Source organism: Lissotriton helveticus, chromosome 5_1 (genome assembly GCF_964261635.1).
Source record: "Lissotriton helveticus chromosome 5_1, aLisHel1.1, whole genome shotgun sequence".
NCBI lineage: Eukaryota > Metazoa > Chordata > Amphibia > Caudata > Salamandridae > Lissotriton > Lissotriton helveticus.
Window position 1 is genome coordinate 408,474,478 of NC_136065.1, and position 20,971 is coordinate 408,495,448.

The window sequence follows — 20,971 nt, forward strand, 5'->3', positions numbered from 1 at the left end:
CACGCTCCCTCAGTTACCCCGGAGAGAGGGGAGGACAGTGCTATGTACAAAACCAAGATTGCACGCTGTGGGCCGCCACCTGCCAGAAGTGTGTGTACTGTCCGTGAGTGGGGTGGTTCTGCCTCACTGAGGCCACATGTGGTATGTATCGCGTGTTGCATGGTGTGGTATGTCAGAAAGTCACTTGCCCCAGGCCATAAGTGTTCATGATGTCCCAGAAGGGCATGAGGGTGCCATCATTAAGAAGGTCCCACAGGTAGTCAATCTCTGCCTCCCTCCAAGGTACTGGCAGGGGCGTAACACAGGCCCCCGCAGCCCACGCAGTGCAGGGGGGCCCAAAGCTCCAAGGGGCCCCCTCGGCACTGCACTATGCCCGGAGAGCTCCTAATTGAGCCCGGAGGGGGGCCCTCTACATACCTTGCAGGGAGGCTCCCTCAATTTTCGTTACGCCAGTGGGTACTGGGTTGAATCTTTGGGGGACCTCCCAGAGGCCTGATAGTTGCCATACCGATATGAGCTGGGAATATGGTGGAAGCACCCTCTGCCATGTACACACCTCCACCAGCAGTAATGGGCCACCGACATCTGATGCGTTTCTTGGGTTGGCTAGACATGTGTATATGCAAGTCTCTTCAACAATCATGAGGATGTCCGCCTTCTCAGAGCCACGGGCCAGATGCAGCTGGGCCTCTGCACAGTATAGTTAATAATTGGGAGCACCGAGTCCACACACAAGCAGAGGCCATGGGAGTATGGATATTGCCACACGTTGTCTGCCCACGACCGGTATCAACTCCAGCAAGAGTCATGAAAGAATCTACCAGGAAGCGAAAGTTGCAGCTCAGCAAAATATTATATGAGTCGGGGGAATAGAAGCATTTTGGAAATCGCCACTCGACCCACTGGGGAGAGGGGCAAGGTCAGGCAGAAGGGGAGGGGTATGCTTATCGAGCCAAGCAGTTTATCTACGTTACCCTCTTTGAGGTCCTTATCCGCATGATATATCTGGACACCCGGGTACTTGAATGTATCATAGCACTATTAGAGTTGGAGTCCCGGTAAAGTACCTCTGTCAGGCTCCAGGTTCAGGGAGAAGCATGATTTCAACCAGACACATTACCAAATTCCTCCAGCAGCAGTATCATACCCGCCACATCTCATAAGAAAAACAGGGCATCATCCATGTAGAATGAAACAATATGGTGTACTCCATTTACCGGAATCTCCTTTGCTGCACATGAAGGTGTAATTTACAAGCTAAGAGTTACTTGGCCAGGGTGAAAATCAACGGGTACAAGGGGCAGCCCTGTCTGGTACCTCTCTGTATTACAAAACTGCCTGAGATCTGCTGGCCTTTCCAGTATTGTGCCGTCAGACATATATACAGGGTGCAAATGCAGCTGAGGTATCTCGGTACGAAACCCATACCCTCCAGAGTGGCCAATAGATATTCCCATTCCTGGGTGTAGAATGCTTTCTCTATATCAAGTAGCACCGTGGTCTGCCCGTGTAACCCAGCTGGATTAGCCTGTATGAGACACCGCAGCCACCAAACATTAAGGAAGGTGTTGTGCCTAGGTATAAACCCTGACTGATCCTCATGAATCAAAGTGCCAATTATAGGGAGAAAACGGTTGGCCAGCGTTTTCCCCAATATCTTATAGTCTAGGTTTAAGAGGGAGAGCGGGCTGTAAGACCGAACAGCCAAGGGGGTCATGGCCCAGCTTGGGAAGGACCACAGTCAGTGCCTCGTGTAGAAAGTCTGGCAGCTGGCCCATCGTCCTAGCTTCGTTGAACACCTCTAACAGGTGTTGAGTATGATGTGCGCAGTGAACATAGCATTATATTCAATCTGCAGACCTCTTCTTCCTGCTTCTTGTTCTGGGTGATATGAGCAATGGCTGTCTGCATTTCCTCAAGCTGAGGAAGCACATCTAGATTGCCACTCTGGAGCGGAGACAGTTTGGGTATCGGGAGCCCCTGTAGGAATCCGTGTATCTAGTCAGGTGGGAGCGTGCTTCCTGCCATGTACAGGGTCTGATAGTTATTCCAGATGCAGCGTCGATGGCAGCCTGTGAGTTAGTTAATGTACTGTTTCCTATTTTAATGGCTCCTATCGGTGAATGCTGCTGGTCTTCCTTCGCCAGCCATGCTAACAGCCTCCCTGAGAGGTTCCCTTCAGCATGCAGGCAGGCGAGCCTCCGTTTGTAGTCATGTCGTCCCAGATGCGTTTCTGACTCTCTGTGCTGCCTTTGCAGCTGTTGGAGCTCCTCGACCTCCGCGGTCTTGTTAGCCACTTTCATCTCAAGGAGGCACATTTCGCGCTCGAGGGTCAGCAACTCCTCGTTCAGGACTTGGCCCCCCCCCCCCCCCACCCACGTAGCAACCAATCAATGGTGCCTAATGATAACTCTGTGTGCATACCACTCCAGCACCCTGGAGGTGGGGCTGCCTTTGTTAAGATCAAAGTACTGGGTAATAGTCATTGTAAGGGCTTCCCTGGAGGGGAGATTTGATAGTGCTTCAGTCTGCACCAGTCAGGTCGGTATTCTAGGGTGTTTTCTCCCCCAGTTCAGGGTCAGTTGCAGCGGGCAATGACCCGACAGTGTGAATGCTAGATACTCTGTGCAGACGATCTGCCTGCTCAGACAGTCATTGCATAGAAGAGATCGAATCTGTTATGTATGTCATGTATTGGGAGTAGAATAAGAATTTGTTGTCATTCCGGTGACCTAAACGCCATGCATCATAGAGTCGTCTATGTGGAATCCAGTCACAGAAATATTGAGTTGCCGAACTCATGGGGTGTTGGGCAACGGTGTAACAGATCGGTCGCGGGTCACGTCAGGAACACAATTAAAGTCACCTCCCCATAGGCCTTGGGTATGTGGGTCCTTCCTGAAAGAGCACAGGTTGGAGAGTGTCAAGGAAGGAGGTTTGGTTAGTGTTAGGCACATAGCATAGATGCCACAATTGTGAGCATTGTCACATCGAGGTGTCCCACTACTATTACATATCGTCCCTCAGTACCAACACTGTGTGTATCCACCACCTATGGGACCCCTGGGGCAATCCATATTGGGACTCTGCGTGCATAGGCTGATGAGGAGGTGCCATACACTTGCCCCCTCTATTTTCATTGTACCTTGTGTACCACTGGTAGGGTTAAGTGTGTCTCCTGCAGCAGAGCAATGTGCGTGTGGTAGCACTCAAGGTAACCATATACTGTGTAGCATTTTGCAGGGGTGGCATGCCCCTCGCGTTCTAAGTCACTAAGGGCCGTATGTAGGTGGCCAAATACCGGTCGGTAACGGCCGATTTCGACCGTTACCGACTGGTATTTGGAGTTTGAGATGTAGGGGGCTTAAAAATTACCGATTTGGTAAATTTACCGATTCGGTAAATTACCGAATCGGTAAATTTACAGAATATGTAATCTGAGATGTAGGTGGCACTGTAAACAGTGCCACAGGGCCTTAAGGATTCGTTATTTACCACCAACTATTAGTTGGTGGTAAATAACGAATACCTGTGTATATGCAAATCTGTGCATGTACACCTGTGCCATGTGACACACATACATGCCCGTAGGGCCCTTAGGGCATGTATGTGTGCCACATGGCACACAAGAACTGATCAGGGGTGCAACAGGGTGTCAAAGTGACACCCTGCCACCCTTGACTATTCGGTAATTTTACCGAATCGGTATTTACTGATTCGGTAATTGCCATTGATTCCTATGGGCCTCAAGGCCCATAGGAATCAATGCCAATTACCGAATCGGTAAATACCGATTCGGTAATTACCGAATCTTAACGATTCGGTAGTTTTTACCGAATATTTACCTATATAGCATTTACCGATTTGTAAATACCGAATCGGTAAAATTCGGTATTTACAAATCGGTAAATACCATTTACCTACATGAGGCCCTAAGTTGTATTGTGGGGTGAGGCTTTCCGTGGGTGTGCTCATTGGGTATATCGATAAAGCATGTTGTGCTTTAGCCCATTACACCTTCTCCCTGTGAAAGCAGTGCTCAAGGTCACCCTCGCATCCCATGTACAATCATTGATCCCTTACACAGCTGGGTTATAACCCTCTGATACACCTGTGAGACTCCAGGAAAACAATTAAAAAAATATATATATATAACTGCTCCCTGTTTGGATGGAACTCTGGTCCTCAGCCAAAAACACTCAACAGATAATCAATAACAAAGGAAAGGCCCAACCTGAGGCGAAACATGTTCTGTTTGGGACCTGCAAACACAAAGAAAGTAAGCATGAAGACAAAGCGGTCTTGGTGGGATACCATGGAGGGCACGGTATGCCACAAATAGTTGTCCTCCTGCAGTCAGGCCCACTTCAGATGTTGTTTCATCTGGCACATGCCCATGAATGTTTCGGGGAGAACTCAGAGTGTGTCCCCCCTCCACACCAGGTCACAGCCGATGGTGAACCAGGGCAGCTACAACATGGGACTCTGAGCAGATCATCAGCTGGTCCCTGTGTCCGTTCTGGCCCTCGGATCATGCGCTCTGTCGAAGCCCTGGAATCTCTAGTCTCTGAGCCAGTATTCGATGCTCGGTCGGGCCACAGCATTTCAAATGGATTCCTACTATGATGCAATGTCTCCTCCACAGCTTGTGCCTTTGTCTTTGCTATCTGGGCCTCTGTTGGCTGATTCTCCACACCTCTGCACTTCCTGCGGCTGGGCCTGGGTATCAGCAAATCGCCATCTTTTTGAGTATCAGTGGAAACGGTCACCAACACTTTAGCATGGAGCCAAGCCCACACTTCCTCAGGGGTCGAGAAAAAGTGAGAGGTCTCGCCGACTATTATTAAGAGCTTCGCGGGACATAAGGCGTACTTCTACTGTAGTTCTCGGTGCTTATGCTTCACCACAGTGTAGGAATTACAGAGGCGTTGGACTTTCATAGTGAAGTCTGAATAGGCAGAGATGACTTCCTCCTCAAGACTTCAGAATCTTTTCGTTCTGAAAAACTGGAGTATCAAATCCCTGTCTCTATAGTTATAGAAGCAAGCAATCCCAGGGCGTGGTGGTCCGCTGGTGGTGGTGCTCTGCCCATTGTGCAGTGAGCATGCTCCACTGAGAAAACCTTAGGAACTCTGCACTCCAAGGGTGCGGATACAACCAATTCTCAAGAAAGAGCTCCACACGCAGCCTCTCGAAGCGTTCGGGGAAACCCCAGGAAGTGTATGTTATTTCGTCTGGAGCAGCCCTCAGCATCTTCTGTCCTTTGGTGGAGGGAGGGCAACTCTTTCTTCATGGTTTTCAATTGAGCCTGAAGATCTTGCACCGTGGGGAGGTCACAGAGGATTCCACTTCATCAACTCGGTCCATCAGCTTCCGGTGGTCTGCTCGAAGCAGGTTCACCTCTAGGGAGACTGTTTATTTTTCCCTCCAGTATGGTTTCATTATCTAGGATAGCATGAAGCACCTTTTCGAATTGGGTTAAGTCAGTGCATAAGGTTGCTTCCAAATGGCTTAGCGTCTCTTTATTGATATCGGATGCGGCCAGTGGATTTGCATTTCCACTAGGGTCCTAGAGCAGGGCTTTGGAAGGTTTGGGGTTCACCATTGTGGCCTAGAGTAGAGGGGTAGTAGTCATTTTATCGAGGGCAGTGAGCAACACCGTGGTTCTCAAAGCTGCGGTTCTCAAAGCCGCCTCTGAGCTCTACTTCCAGCAGGTCCCGATCAGATGTGGTGAGGAGACCTGTCGCCAATTGACACTGCCCAATATTAGTCCGTGGGCCAACACACCTTCAGCCCCCTCATAGTCCAAGGCGCAGCAGGGTATATCTACGACGGGGTTAAGGGAAGAACTGCAAAATCACAGCAAGATGTTATGCGCCTCATAGGCTTTGCACAGGTAGATCCCTGTTAGCGCCCTGAGCCATCCCCCGCACAGCTCCTGGGGAAGGATCAGTCTTGTATCAATGGAAGGCCTGCAGTCAAGGTGAACTGCCTGTTCGTACTCCAGAGTAGGGGGTCTCCGACAGTGCTTAAAATGGAAAAATAGAAGTGCAGGTACTCTGTACCAGAGTACCTGCTTTTTTCTGAGAAGTGCTGGTACTCTCCAATTAAAAGTATTGCATTTCTTTTGGGAAGTGCCGGTACTCTTCCTCTCAAAATAAAAAAGTGCCGGTAATCCCTACTGGACAGCACCTGCCCATTTAAAGCACTGGCCTCTGATATTCTCTAGTCTGAGGTGTGGGCAAGGGTATGGTACACCTAAACTGCCAAGCCATCACGTTCTTGCTCCCCTCGGGCCGCTTCAAGGAGCTACGTGATCCTATCACTTGTGACCATTCAGCTCTGGTCCCAAGACACTGGTGACCCAGTAAGTCCCTGTGCCACTCAGTATCCACCACTCAGTTGTGGCTCGGTGTCAAAGCGTACAAGGGCTCTGGGTGGTTTCCTCTGGCTGTTGCTACCCACTATAGTTCAGGACTAAAGGGCCCCCCGCAGCTCCAGGCTTCTCCTGGTAGTGCGGTCGTAGCAGGGCACAGCAGGCATCAAAATAACAGCGCACAATGTCCACAGGAAGCACTAGGCGAGTGCAGGCCCTGAATAGCGCCGGAGTGTGGTTTCTGTCCAGGGCCGTCCACAACTGTTAGGCCTCACCTCCGGGGTCTGGACTGGGGAGACAACGCTGCCAGGGCCTGACTGGCCATGGCGGGCACCGGGCGTTTCCCCTGTAGGCAGCTAGGATGGGGGGGCGGTTTTGGACCCCTTGGGGCCGTTTTTGTTACCGGGGGTTGGCAATATCGGCCCCCTTGCAAACTACTCAGTTGCACTCCCTCTCACCCCAGGGGGGGGGGGGGGGGGGGGCTGGCTGAGCAGTTTGCAAGGGTCCGTTTCTGTTCCCAGTCCGGCCCTGAACGCTGCTCCAGTCAACGCCTCTGCCCCGGAAGAGATGTTTGCACAACCGCCTCAGTCTCAGGCAGTCCCTCAAAAATCGGGCTCTTGCAGTACACAGCAGTCGTTCGGGGTGGGTGATCTGGGCCGGGTTGTGCCGCAACGAAGCCGCAGTCGCTATATCGTTTCTCTCGTGCATGTCCGGCAGCGTGGCCTGATGGTCAACCACAGCTGCTATGATCGTCGTCTTCTACACAGCCCTCGTTCTCAGCGAAGCTGAGCGCGGATCTCACCCCTCATCCACAGTATCCCAGGGGTGGAGGGGATTCTGTAGCTTTAATGGCATCTCCGGGCCGTTTTGTAGCAGAATTGCGTGCGTGCCCGGATCGTAGCTCTTACAACACGTCCAATGTGGTAGCTATCCTGACCACACCTCCTCCTACAGAGGTGGGTTAATTAGGAAGGTTACGTTCTTCAGCTGTGCTGTGGATGTGGCTCACAGGAATCCTGGGCCACACCACTTAAATAATGCTTGTCTCCCCTTTCTACGTTGTCATCCTCTTTCCATTCCATTCGATAACTTTATTTCGGTCTCAAGGACCATAAAAGCTGCTGTTCAGCAGACTCCTGCGATGCACAAATGGTCAGATATTTGTTGTGGACTGGATTATTGTCCTTTTACTGTAGACAAATTAATTTATTTTCATTGAAAGCATTGGCTTCATTGTTATTTCATTACACAATGTTCACATATTTTGGAAGTTTTTTTGACATTTTGCATTGTGAATCATTCTGCCACTAGGCACATTTACTTTTGTCAGTTATGACTGTATGGGACCTGTTCATTCTGCTTGGATATTTTAATAATGCACTGACTGACAAGCTTTTTATCCACGTCCATTTGAAGAGACATAATCCTATTGTTTGTCCGGCCCTAGCATAATGGAGTATGTGCGGATATGTACCATCACGCCTGCAGACACATATTTCATCATGTGACTTCTATTTGTTTGTCTTCTTAAAAAAAAAATCCATGCCAAGATTGCACAAGCAAGCAAATGAGATTGACAAGAAAGTCTGCAAATAATAAGCGGTGGACTGATCCAAAGTCCATTTTAGGTGTAGGTATTGTCCAAAATAGGTCTTTCAACACCAGACAGCTAAACTGTCTGTAGGCGAGACCTAAAGCGATGTGCCTGCTCTCAACTCACTGAAAGTAGGCACAGAAAAGAAAGATGGCGTTTAATTGCACAGATTCTGTGAGGATAAAAAGTCACAAAATACCAGAATGCTAATACCATGGTCTAATGATTAGCCTATTTTTCTGTCGAATAACCTGTGGCCGAATTATGCATACAGTGTGCATCACAGATTTAAATACCGTCTGGAATGCATCGATCTCATTGCATTAATGGACCTTGATTGCATCCATGAGTTCTTTTTTTGTAAATTGGCAATTACACGTCAGGAGAAAAGCTTATTGCGCCATTAGCTAACCGCTGTCTTCCATTTAGGGCTGTTTAGCGCTTTAGCTAAAACACCCATGACAGAAAGATGAATATGTACTGTAAACCTATCCCCAGCTTGCACATAGTGGATATTTTACTTAGGAACTCTAAATCGTTAATGCAAACTTATTAGACGCTCCAGAATACCTCACAGAACATATAGCTTGATAAACCTTGTTTGGATTCCTAAGTTTACATTAAAATCCACTGCAAATTTGTAGCAAATGCTCTCCATTTATTATGGTAGGAATTATATGCTCTTGTATTTACAGGCCTTGCAAAATTATGAAAGTATTCACTTGTGGACATGTCCTTTTAAAATCCCTTTGCTTGGCATGTTTAATTAAGTGCTTTTTGATTAAATAGTTAAGATTATTGCCCTCTGCTCATGGTTAAAATACTCTGCAGAGGGTTTTGGCCGCTCCAAAGGGTATAGACATGAGCCAAAAGTCATAATCATGGAAGGGCACTTAAGTGCTGCTAACATTTGATAGCAAATGGCAATTAGGATATTAGGCCTCTCTCTGGGCTCAGGTAACATAGGCAAGTAAGCATGTGCTCTCTCGTTCTGCTTCACGCCTATACCACTGAATTAGATGGAAGGTCGTTAGTACCTGGATTTTCTTTGTATTAGTCAATATCAGCATTCCATAAAGAGTGGGAATGAATTTTAGGACCCTGGAATGTTGACCGCTCCATTGCAGTCAATGGAGCGGCAGCGGGCTGTAAACTTTGCTGTATTAAACTCAGCCTGAGCGCAACCCAGAGCCTGTATATTTCTCTCTTTGTGGGCATAACTGGTCTGATTCTAGGCATAAGGGGCTGCCTTATTCTAACTCTCTGCAACTTGGTAAGTGTTATTCTGACTTATTAAACCTCTGTGTTTTTGCCGACTGTCTTGTATGGTTGGTATTGCCATGGCACTTCTAAGGACCACATTAATGTGTGGTGAAGGCTACCATATGGTCAAACACCACCCCCAAATTGCAGGCCTTCAACACAGCAAGGACAAAGACGTAGTTTAGTTCAACAGTAAATGTGTTTTTGGAATGGCAGAGAAACTAAAGAGGATTGGTTATTCCTATTTTTTACACAAATTAATGCCAACTAGTACATCATTCATGTGCATCGCTGCTAGTCAGGGATGGATGACACCTGATCTGGTGCTCAAATTGGCTTCTCTGTCCTCCATTTGCTTAGCCACCACTTGCATGTTGTCCTTCAGTTTGGAAAAGGCATATACATGTAACTCCTTGTTGCATATTGCCTTCAGCAAACTAGTCTTGAGAGAAGTAAACTCTTTCGTCTGGGGAGGTAGCTATTTGTTGCTTGTGGCTCACTGAAAGAACAGTTATACCTTTCTGAAATAGACCCTTTGAACAATCGCAGAAGGGATCTCTCGACTACCTCGCCCAATGTTTTGATACTCAGAATGCGGTTTGGCTTTGGTCACTATTCCAAGAAAAGTAAACCCACTAAAAGCAAAGCCCTGAAAGAGTAACAGTGCATAAGGCCCTTGAAGCCTCCTGGTAAACATGTTGTGAACTATTTCACGTTTTTTTGTTGTTGCAGTCTCGTTTTCCAGAAATCAGTACCTTAGTTGCAGGTTTGAAGACAATATGATACACTGTATTCAACATAATTATGAGTGTCCCCTTTTATTTTACTCTCCTTGATATTCTTGCTCCTTCTGCCCCTTGAAGCACCACTTACTACACAGGTGGTGTACGACTTATATCCTGAAGACTCCTTGAAATGTTCATGTTTACAATTTATTGTCCATATTCGGGCGTATTTTGCCACATTCTTCCTAACAGAGAGCGCATTCCACCAAGGTAATGTTTGAAGAACTTCAGAGTGTAATTTGCGACTCAAACAGTTACATTTATTTGATTGGTGGAGATGCCCCACCCAGGATCGTTGGCATTGCAAAGTGCTTGTTGATTTGGTACTTGTGCAGTCTTGTGAACTGACGAGACTGTCGGTTCCAGAACACATCTTGTTACTAGTAGTCTGAAGAGACCTGTATTTTTAATGTGTTATATTTCTGTTTAGTTATTGAAAAGGGATCATGTTTACTGCGATATGTTGTTGTCCTCGTTGAGCAAATTGTGAAGACGTGTTGTGTAAACATTTAATTTTTTATTCTTTTCAATTTTTTTAATTAACTTGGAAACCATAATACAATTAGTGTAATAGAAGATGAACACCCTTACTGCTAGTCATGGGAGGTAATCAAAGGGTAAAAAACAAACACGTCTTCCATGGTACATTTAATTGAAATAGTGTCAAGCTTTACAGTTTATATCAATCATTTTGAATCGGCTGATCTTTCACGATAGGACATTTTTAGACCAAAAAAAACACAAAATCAGAAGATCGAAACTGTAGGAGTATCAAAGCAGTGTATTAGAAACACAATGTAGTAGTCCACGATAAGAGCACTAAAAGCCTTAGAAGACACTACCTGTGCAAGATAGTTCACCTTTTCTTTGGTCCCGTTTGAATCCCTGTGTGCTTAACGGATAAATACCTCCATGTTGGTGTCCCTGGTCTCTTCTTGCCTTAGTAGAGAGATCAACTTTATCTTCGCATTACCTGATACAGAGGGCTAAGAATAATACGTTCCTTCATGCTTTTGCTGCACAAGGAGCCATCATCATTGGGGGTTTAGTCAGAACAAGGAGATAAGACTTCGGTATATCTGATAGTAAAGCCAAAAGCCTCAGCATAAGGCCTTACGTTTCTCCAACTTATGTTGATCCTTTATTTCCACTTTAATTTAGTGGTCTATTTATTACTGACAATTTCCCTGACCTCCTTCGATTGTCTACAGCTGGCCGCGCCACTATCTGCAGCCCCCAAAGATTGTCTAACATCACAGGTATGGTGGCATCCATAAACGGCTTTTTTTTATTAAACAACCCGTATTCCTTGGCGGTATCAGAGCTGCTTTAAAATAAATTTAAAAAAATGGACCAGGTCTGTTAAAGCATCGAGGGGAGGAGGCAATTCTGTCCTGGAACATTGCCCACTTCACCCGACCCTTCTGAGCCCCTCAGTTGATGCTGCAAATAGAAGCAAGGCGGAGCTCACTTGTTGGCCGGGCTTGGTGTGACGTCAGACATTAGAACTCACAAGAGGCTCCACACTCCGTACTCGCTCCAGCTCTTAGCTCCGCCCTACTCGGTGGTGCTTGGAGGAGCTTTAAACGCCCGTGCCGGTTCTCCTCCGTCACCTGGCAGATAGCCCACAGGGACAAAGAATAAACTAAAGTCAGTGGGACTGTTGGTTTACGGGATGCTGAGGAATCGAGCTGCACAAGAGCTAGGGTAACCAACTGGCATGGGTACAAATTCAGGACGGTCAGTGTAAAAATTCAGGACAAAGGGTCAAAATTCAGGACAAAAATTCAGGACAGAAGGTCACAATTCAGGACAAAAATTTGGGACCAAACATAAGTTTTACAGACATATCAGAGGAGGTGGCACAATAATATATAAATAAATAGACAACCAAAATAAATAAAAGTCAAAATAAGTTTATATAAGGTGGAGACAATCGTGCACTTCACAGTTTTTCAGTATGTGCACAGCTTTGCAAAGCGACACCGCGCCCTTTCTGCAATCAATATTTGTGCTAGTAACAATAAACATTAAATGGTATTTTTTTTGTATGCTGAAATCTGTCTTTTAAATGTGCAGTGAAAACGCTGTTAGTTTTGTTATTTTTATTTTCTCCAGCATGGCGCCAAGACAAAAGCAGAATGCTTTGCCCTAGACAGTCCCATACAGGAAGGAGAAGGCACATCACATGCTGTCACTACAATTGGGCCCATTGTCATTCTACAAGTGCTCAGAATGACAATGGGCCACTCCACAATCTGCACGAGGGAGGTCAGGGAGGGGCTGCTGCAGGGAGCCTCTTCAGTTTAAAAGATAAGTGAGAGAGGCCCCAAGTAACATTTTATAAACTCACGGGGCCTCTCGCATGGGAAACCGCATTCCTTACTGAGATTTCCCATTTCGATTTTAGTATGATGTCTGTATGGCGTCCATAATTTGGGGTCCCCAAATTACGGACGCCTTGTGGACATCATACTAAAATGATGGTCCGGTTGGTCACCCTAACACACAGGTGCTCATAGTACGGTGGCAAGCCTTCCCTGGCGGCCCGCGGATTTTGCAGACATCGTACCCGAGTTTGTATTTTTTTTAATTTTTATAGAGTGTCTGCAACCAGAGCGCGACTCAGAGACTCTGCTGCTCTGTGGGGGCCAGGCGATTCCCGCCACAGTCAGAGTGGGGCTGCAGGGGCGGTAAGAGGTGAACAAAGCCTCATTAACATGTCAATGGTCTTTTAAAGACCTGTGAAGTGCTCGGGTGCAGCTGTGTGTGTGTGTGCGCCCCAGAAGCTGTCTCAGCCCTGGCACACACAGGCAGGGTGAGGTGACAGAGGGAGGGAGACAGAGGGAGGGAGGGAAAGGGAGGGAGAGCGAGGGAGAGGGAGGGAGGGAAAGCGAGGGAGAGGGAGGGACGGAAAGGGAGGCAGACAGAGGGAGGGAGAGCGAGGGAGGGAGGGAAAGAGAGAGTGAGGGAGGGAGAGCGAGGAGGGAGGGAAAGGGAGAGATGGCGAGGGAGGGAGGGAAAGGGAGGGAGGGAAAGGAAGAGAGAGTGAGGGAGGGCGGGGGAGGGAGGCAGACAGAGGGAGGGAAACCGGGGGATGGAAAGGGAGGGAGAGGGAGACAGAGGGAGGGAGAGGGAGAAGGAGGGAGCGAAAGGGAGGGAGAAAGAGGGAAACAGAGGGAGGGAAAGGGAGGGAGAGCGAGGGAGGGAGGGAAAGGGAGGGAGAGCGAGGGAGGGAAAGGGAGGGAGAGCGAGGGAGGGAAAGGGAGGGTGCGGGAGGGAGATGGAGGGAGGGAAAGGGAGGCAGACAGAGGGAGGGAGACAGATGGAGGGAAAGGTAGGAAGAGGGAGAAGGAGGGAGTGAAAGGGAGCTAGACAGAGGGAGAGCGAGGGAGGGAAAGGAAGGGAGGGAAAGGGAGGGAGAGGGAGGAAGGGAAAGGGAGGCAGACAGGAGGGAGACAGAGGTAGGGAAAGGGAGGGAGACGGAGGGAGGGAGAGCGAGAAGGAGGGCGAGCAAGGAAGGGAGAGGGGGAGGGAGACCGAGAGAGAGGGAGAGGGAGACAAAGGGGGCGGGAGGGAGTGGGAGGGAGGGAAAGGGAAGGTGGGAGACTGAGGGAGGGAGAGAGGGAGACAGCGTGAGGGAGACTGAGTGAGGGAGACAGAGTGAGGGAGACCTCAGAGTGAGGGAGAGGAAGACCTCAGAGAGAAGGAGACCTCAGAGTGAGGGGGAGGGAAGGAGAGAGAGGGAGACCTCAGAGTGAGGGAGAGGGAAGGAGAGAGAGGGAGACCTCAGAGTGAGGGAGTCAGAGGGAGACCTCAGAGTGAGGGAGCCCTCAAAGTGAGGGAGAGGGCAGGAGAGGGCGGGAGACAGAGGGAAGGAGAAAGAGGGAGACAGAGGGAAGAAGGGAGAGAGAAGGAGACAGAGTGAGGGAGAGGGAAATAGAGTGAGGGAGAGGGAAATAGAGTGAGGGAGAGGGAAACAGAGTGAGGGAGAAGGAAACAGAGAGAGGGAGGGAGAGGGAGAAAGAGAGGGAGGGAGACAGAGAGAGAGAGAGAGAGAGATATGTGTATGCCGGGTCGGGTGCCTCAGTGGACGAAGGCGTCCGCTGCAGGGACCTGTGATCAAACTCATGGTCACAGTTTTTTTTGTCGGTCTAGCTCTGCCCCCTCCCCCACTGACCCCGCCCCCTTCGGTGCGGCCCTCGGACACAAACCGCACTGTAAATTAGGCCCCCGAGAGAAAGTTTGTGAGTACCCATGCCCTAACAAGAGCTGCAATCACCAAAGAAAGCAACCCTAGTAGCTCCCCGCCCTGCCTGCTACTCCCATTCAGATTATGATGAATCCGGCAACTCTGTCTGCCTGTAATCTGAAGGTGTTGTGTATGGACAATTTGCGGGCCAGTGCTGCCACTGCATGGTTTTCTTCAGAGTATACACTTTTAGAACATTGATAGTTGAGTTTAACATACATGTGAGTTATGTTGTTAATGTAACATATAGAACTGAGTAATATAGGTATTCAACACATCTCATAACCGAGCGTTTCAGTCCCAACCACAGGCATTCCACCTATAGATGGATGTCCTATAGACGACTCCACTGAGTATCTAACATCCCTGTTCAATGTTTGAGTAACATCTCCATTAATGTTTTTCTCCCCATGCTAATCCTTTTGAGTAAGTTTCTCTCAGTCAAACACATCTTTTATTGGGACAATACCAGTACCTCACAGAAGAGTTTGTGGATAAGTGGATGGCAGGACTGTGTTTAAGCCCCTGTGTTTATGGAGTAAAGGATGGCGGCCTGCCAGTATGAGCGTTTAAGGATGCGTCAAAATTTGTAGAATTCCGTATACAATACACTTGCGAGACACAAAAAGTGTTGTAAATAGTGTAAATACTCCCTGCTTACCCCATTTATTTCTTGCAACACGTAACTGATAAAAACTAATTTTCCCAAATTGGGAACCCAGTGGAAAATATTAAATGGAATTCAACAAACTTACATTCAGGAAACAAACAAAAAGAGCCTCCAAGCAAGCACGCATTAGCATGTGGCACTCTGATTTACTGACAACGTGAGTGCACACACAACTGCTGTCCCCGTCTTCCTTTAAAGATGTAATGGCGAAGGGCCTGATTTATTGTATGCCAGTCTTTCCCCGGTCTCTCAGGGTGGCAGATACCATTACGACCGCCCCCCTGATGGTGAAGACTGTCGTCTTTAGATATCGCGGCCTGCCCAGTGGAGCTCTCCGTACCTTCCATGATGGCAGTTCCTGTGAAGGTATCAAAACGTTGGTGGTGGATGGCCTCTGTTGATTTTGATGGTCATACAGTCAATTGTTTTGTTTGGTGGAATTTGTTTTTGAAAATCAATAAACTAATGACTCCCCACCCAGGGAGTTTATTTCTTGGGTATGGGGTGGGTCATTATTTAAAGTGTTATGTTCATCATCGCTAGGTTTTCCGCTTGTGGTAACAAACAGAAAAAAATAACATCAGACCTCCAGCCTTAAATGGGGCAGACGGTGTGATGTCCCTACTTCCATAGACAGCACTCGATCAGGCTGCCAGGGTAAACTTACCATCGAAGGAGCCAATAGGGTCACAGCCAGCAGGCCACCCAGTTCTTCATAGGGCAGGAGGACAAGGTAATCTGCCACCTTTGTGACTGAGTACCCTATCCACAAAACTCTAATTCAGGCCCTAGGTTTGGTTCATGGATTACTGTTCCTCTCTTAGTGGTGGCAGCTGAGTGCCAAGTTCTTCCTCTGCCTTGAGACCTTAAGTCAGTTAGTAGTAAATGTTTTAAACATAATGTGAAAAATAAAAAAAATGCCTTTTGAGCAATTGTACGTGTGAACCTCTTACATATTGTGGTCATGACATAACCTTTCTGCAGAACACTATAATAATTCATCATTCCCCCCACTTGTGACCTGTTTTGGTATGATTCCAGTGGCTGCTCCTCCGGGCATCGCCCCACTGCTTTTAAGCAGTGTATCTAAAGGAAAAATAAAATGATAATTGAATGTTATCATTTTATTTGTTCCTGCTGCTTTGTAGCCGGGGCGGGCCGGGCTGCTTTGCTCTCAGAGCAGGGCAGGCCAGGGCAGGGGAGGAGGGGTGTGCCCACTCCAAGTGTGCATGAATGCTTGGTTGCCTGATTCCTGCGCACTTTGCATGTTCTCCACACAGGCTAAATTACAGCCTGCTTGGAGAATATGCTTAATCCACCATTATCTGGCTGAGCGCTGAATCACACCGCTCAGACAAATCACAATGCTGCCCTGCAGCGTTGAGATTGGTCAGGGGAGCCTGGGTGCTTCCTGGTTCTTGTTCTGGCAGAGTCCTGACGCGGAGGAGAGATTGGAGAGATAACGCGGCAATAAGGTAAGTTTTATTTCAATTTGCATTGCCCCCCTCCCGCCCAACACCCCAGATCCATGCCGGCTGCCACTGTTTGATTCTCCTTGGTTTTCTGAGATGTGCCATGAGTCATCTAGTTGTGCGATAGAATTGTGTCAGTCATAGTCTTTTTGCATCTTTACAGATTCTGTTGCTGTGCTTACTGTGTTATGTTTGGCAAGAACCAGCATAACAAGAAAATAAATCATCTTTTCCTTTTCAGGTTGATCCAGAAAGTGCATTTATCCTCCCTCCCAATGGATTGCAAGATCTTCACATTAGTGTTCGGCCGCAAAAATCAGGCAGTAGATACATTTACCTGAATCTAGTGGATGTGGATCACCATCAGCTTGTGTCATCGTGGCTTATTTGTATGTCTTGTAGACAACCTATCATTTCGAAGGTAATCTTGTAATTTGTGTGACGTATGTATGTTTTTCTAGTATTGAAGATGTTTTAAACAGTATTGCAAATAGTCTCTTGTACTGAACAACCAATAATGTATTTTACATACGTTATAATATTTGGTTTGTACCACTTTCAAACGTCTGGAGAGTTGTATTGATTTTTTTGTGCTTGAAATACCATGGACAGAGGTAGGCACAAACACCTCGGCGCCAGTGTGCTTTACAAATACACATAACCTAAAATGTGCATTTAGGGTAATTTTAGGACAGTCACAAGGGTCAAAGTCAATATCCTTACCCGTTCTTCCTGGCCTAATCCTTTTTAGGTTTCACCTGCACATCTATCTTAAAAGGTGCTTGCATCCCGCCTTCACTTTTTATTGGTCTGCATGCTTGTCACTTTACTTTTCCTCATTTCTATTGGTTGTAGGTCTTCTATTTCCTATTGTTCCATGTGTGCTTCTCTTATCGGTCTCCCGTGGCCCAAGTACTCGTACACATCCTCACACTTTGATGTGAACTTCTTTTATTTGCTTAAGGCTGCACAGCGTTTATTTGCTTCGTCAGATGACTGCATGCATTTAAAGCGTGCTTTCTGACAGTTTTTATCTGCTTTCTTCGATGTCTTTTATTTAAACTTTTTGTGTTAGCACACATTTTAAGCGTGCTGGTAAGCCAATGCAGAGACTCAAACCCGGCTCCACAGTGCCAAGGTCGACAGTTCTGGCTGTTATGCCACATCCGGTGTCCTGCCCCTTCTCTCTATTTTCATTATTATGGAATTATGGAAACGCGTTATATCTGGGAGCACCGGTAGCTGTGACCCACAGGCTCCAGGTTACCCAGAATTGTGCCGCCCGCCTACTGTACAACATCCCCCGTTGGCAGTCAGCCAAGCACGCCCTAAATAACCTTCACTGGCTTCCAGTCGTCGCCAGAGCTCAGTTCAAGGCTATGTGCATCGTGCACAAATCCTTTCACCGAACGGGCCCTGCCATCCTGTTTCCCTTAGTTCTGCCTTATGTCCCCCCCAGAGCCCTCCGCTCCAGATCACTGCATCTAGCGACCACAACAAAGATCAACAAAGCTAGGTGGGGTGGCCGCTCCTTTTCCCACACGGCTGCCAGGCTCTGGAACTCCCTCCCCCTCGCCCTTAGAGGGAACCCCAACAGGATGGCCTTCAGGAAAGCGCTGAAAACACATCTGTACACCAAAACTCGGTAACCTCGGCAGCCCATTTTAACAATCAATATAAGCGCTGCGAGGCCTCCGGGTAGTTTTGGCGCTATACAAATATAATTTTTCATTTCATTACCCGCTCAAGGCCTCCTCCAGAATGCAAACACACATGCATTCCAGATACCTCAAGTTTAGTTTGAATATCACTTTTATTTCCTGACAGAAGCCCTGCCCAGTATGGTGTATTGACTTGTTTATGCTTCATTTGTGGGTTACTGTAAAAGTCTGCTCTCTAGTTTTATGGCGTACGGATGGGGGAATACCTTGGGTTACAGTTGACTTGCACTATTTCTACAGGGGATGCAACAGCGGGTGCCATAATGATAGAGAAACTGTACCATGGAGCGGAAAGGGGGGCTCTAAACACCGATGATGGCACACCTAGCAACATATTTTGTTAGACAATTTCCCTCATAATTGTGTGCATCTCTGGCGGGCATTGCTATTGCAAAAAATTATATCTAATGCAGCATGTACACCTAGCCCATCCCCCCAACGTATCAATAAATGTAAAACATTCTTTTCATTTTCACTCCCTTTCTGCTTTGTTTCTGTTTGGCTATGTCTGGTAATGGATATTCACGCTGTTTTAATATGCCTGGACGGGAAAGTAGTTTCTGTGTGTGAAGTGGCATGTCAAACTTGCATTGTCCTTCTACCGTCTCCATGGAGGTTAGGGTGCTAACAGTCACGTCATTCAGCCAACTGATCTATGTGCGCACTTCTGTGAGCTGCATTGGTGTACAGTCTCAGGTCAAAGTGTTCCTAAATGCGTACCCAGCACCTCCCCTTCAGACGGTGCCAGTAAAAACCTCCTACTTCTGGAAGCTCGCCCATATACTCTGAGCTTCATTTACCACACATACCTGGTTTCACTGTCCACCAACAAAGTGGTTCCTTGTAGATCTCTCATGTCCTCTGCCGGGCTGCGTCAACTCCTCATGGTTTCGCATTCGTTTAAATATTCACCCCCTTCCAAGTTGCTCATGTCTTCTATACAGGTAGAAGCTCTTTTGCACCCATGCAGCCTTAAACTCCCCCTTTTTCAGAGATCTGGACTCAGGGAATGTTTGTGCTGAAGTCCCCCATCAGGCTCCTGAGCGCCCGTCTCTCCTGTCTCTCTTCATACATGTCTGCTACGAGAATCTGCTGGGCGGCTTCAGCCGGGGCTTGGTGTCCACCCTGGTACTGTACCCCTTGGACTTTGTCAAGATCATTTTTGCAGGTAGTGTCTCTCGCTATCCCTCTTCCCTTTCTATGTTACACCTGCACTGCACAGTCTTATCTCTGAAGGACTGCATAATTACATCAATCGCTCCCCTCTGCTGACCCCGCAAGCGTTACACAGATCTATCTAACTCACTATGAAGGGCTCCATTGTAAAGTTACTGCACCTCACGATTATACTCCACAACGGATAGTTAAATTCGGATTAAATGTGTGAGACTTGGTACTTTATTAGCTGACTTCTTACTTATGGCTTGGTCATGTTCACCGCTTACAACGTACTTGCAGGAAATATTTCAAAGCGTGGCAGCTGTCCTGGATGTCGCCAAAAGCTTGCAGTGTTACAATTTTGCACACTGCTCATTGTCGGCAGTGCTAGCAATAGCTATACCCCAAGGTTTACAGTGTTCATATATGCACACTGCTCATAGTTGGCAGTGCTAGCAGTAGATATACCAGTAAAGCAAAGCTTGCACTGTTAATATTTTTCACACTGCTCATTGTGTACTTACAGTAGGTGGCAAAGGTAACACAGTGGTTAAATACCAGCCATGCTGTCATGTTAGTTGTCTACAAAGATGGAAAACAATATGCTTCTGACAAAGGAAATGGTAATGATCAGTGAAGAATGGCTTAAAGAGGGACAAAAAGGAAGCATACATGTTCAGAGTGTAAATGTCTCCATGTTGGCACCCTTCCAGTTCACATCTGAAATTGTTCCTTGTAGTGCTGCATTTTAACTTAAAAGGATGAGAAGGTCTGCAATTTGCCATGGGAGGGCCACAGTCTCAACGCTTAGAGCTGTTGCTGTAACAAAAAACAGCCTACCACTGTGCCTAGCTGTCAATAGGTTATGATGCTGCAGAAGTTGTGTGGTCTGCCCCTCTCAGGTGCTTGAGCTGTGGCTGGACTGGTGGTGTCTTAGATCTCTGAGCCTGAGGGTGCTCTGCTGGAGAACGCATTCCCTGTTCTCCTCTGTGTTGTCTGAGCGCTAGTGGTAGATTTTGGTAGAACCACATTGCCTTTACAGCGTCATACAAGATGCCGGTGTTTGTTGCAAGGCCACAGTTTTAAGTGGAAGGCATTCTCTTGAGGGGAAGGCTGGGAGACCATACCCGCTGACAAATTCTTGTCTGAGCAACAACAACATCCATCTAGCAGGCTCTTAATTTATGATTATGCCGCCCCAATGGATGGGACAGTTAAGAGGACTTCAAAGAAGGTGTGCTTGACTTGTGACAAGTGGGTCCTGTTCATCATCTGAGATGGTTATTCTATCAGCTTTCAAATCCCACCAGCCGAAACATTGTTTTTCGTCACTTCTCACCACTGTCAGAGGTTCATCACCAGCCTCCCCTGCGAGGGATTGAGTTTCTCCTGTCCAGAGGGGTGGTGTTTCCTGTGCCGCCTCTTCGGAGACATGAAGGAATTTATTCCATTCTCTTCGTTGTTCTGAAGCAGGATGTGGATTTTTGTCCGATCCTGATCCTGAAAGAGGTGAATCCCTTTGTTTGCCACATTCCTTTTCATGTATACAGTGATTCCTTGAATGTCTATAGGAGACTTTTTTATTACCTTGACCTCCAAGCTGCATATTTTCACATCCCAATCCACCCAGAATGTTCTCACTACATTGAATTGTAGAAAGTAATGACTACCAGTTTCAGG

General features: G+C 47.4%; 1 protein-coding gene across 1 annotated transcript in view; it reads left to right on the forward strand.

Annotated features, from left to right (window-relative positions):
- Nucleotides 1-20,971, forward strand: part of NPHP4 (nephrocystin 4) — a 941,192-nt gene that overhangs the window by 888,643 nt on the left and 31,578 nt on the right. Inside the window, exon 28 of the mRNA XM_078642627.1 lies at nucleotides 16,654-16,833. Coding sequence (XP_078498753.1) covers nucleotides 16,654-16,833 — 180 coding nt within the window. The remainder of the gene's footprint in view (nucleotides 1-16,653; nucleotides 16,834-20,971) is intronic.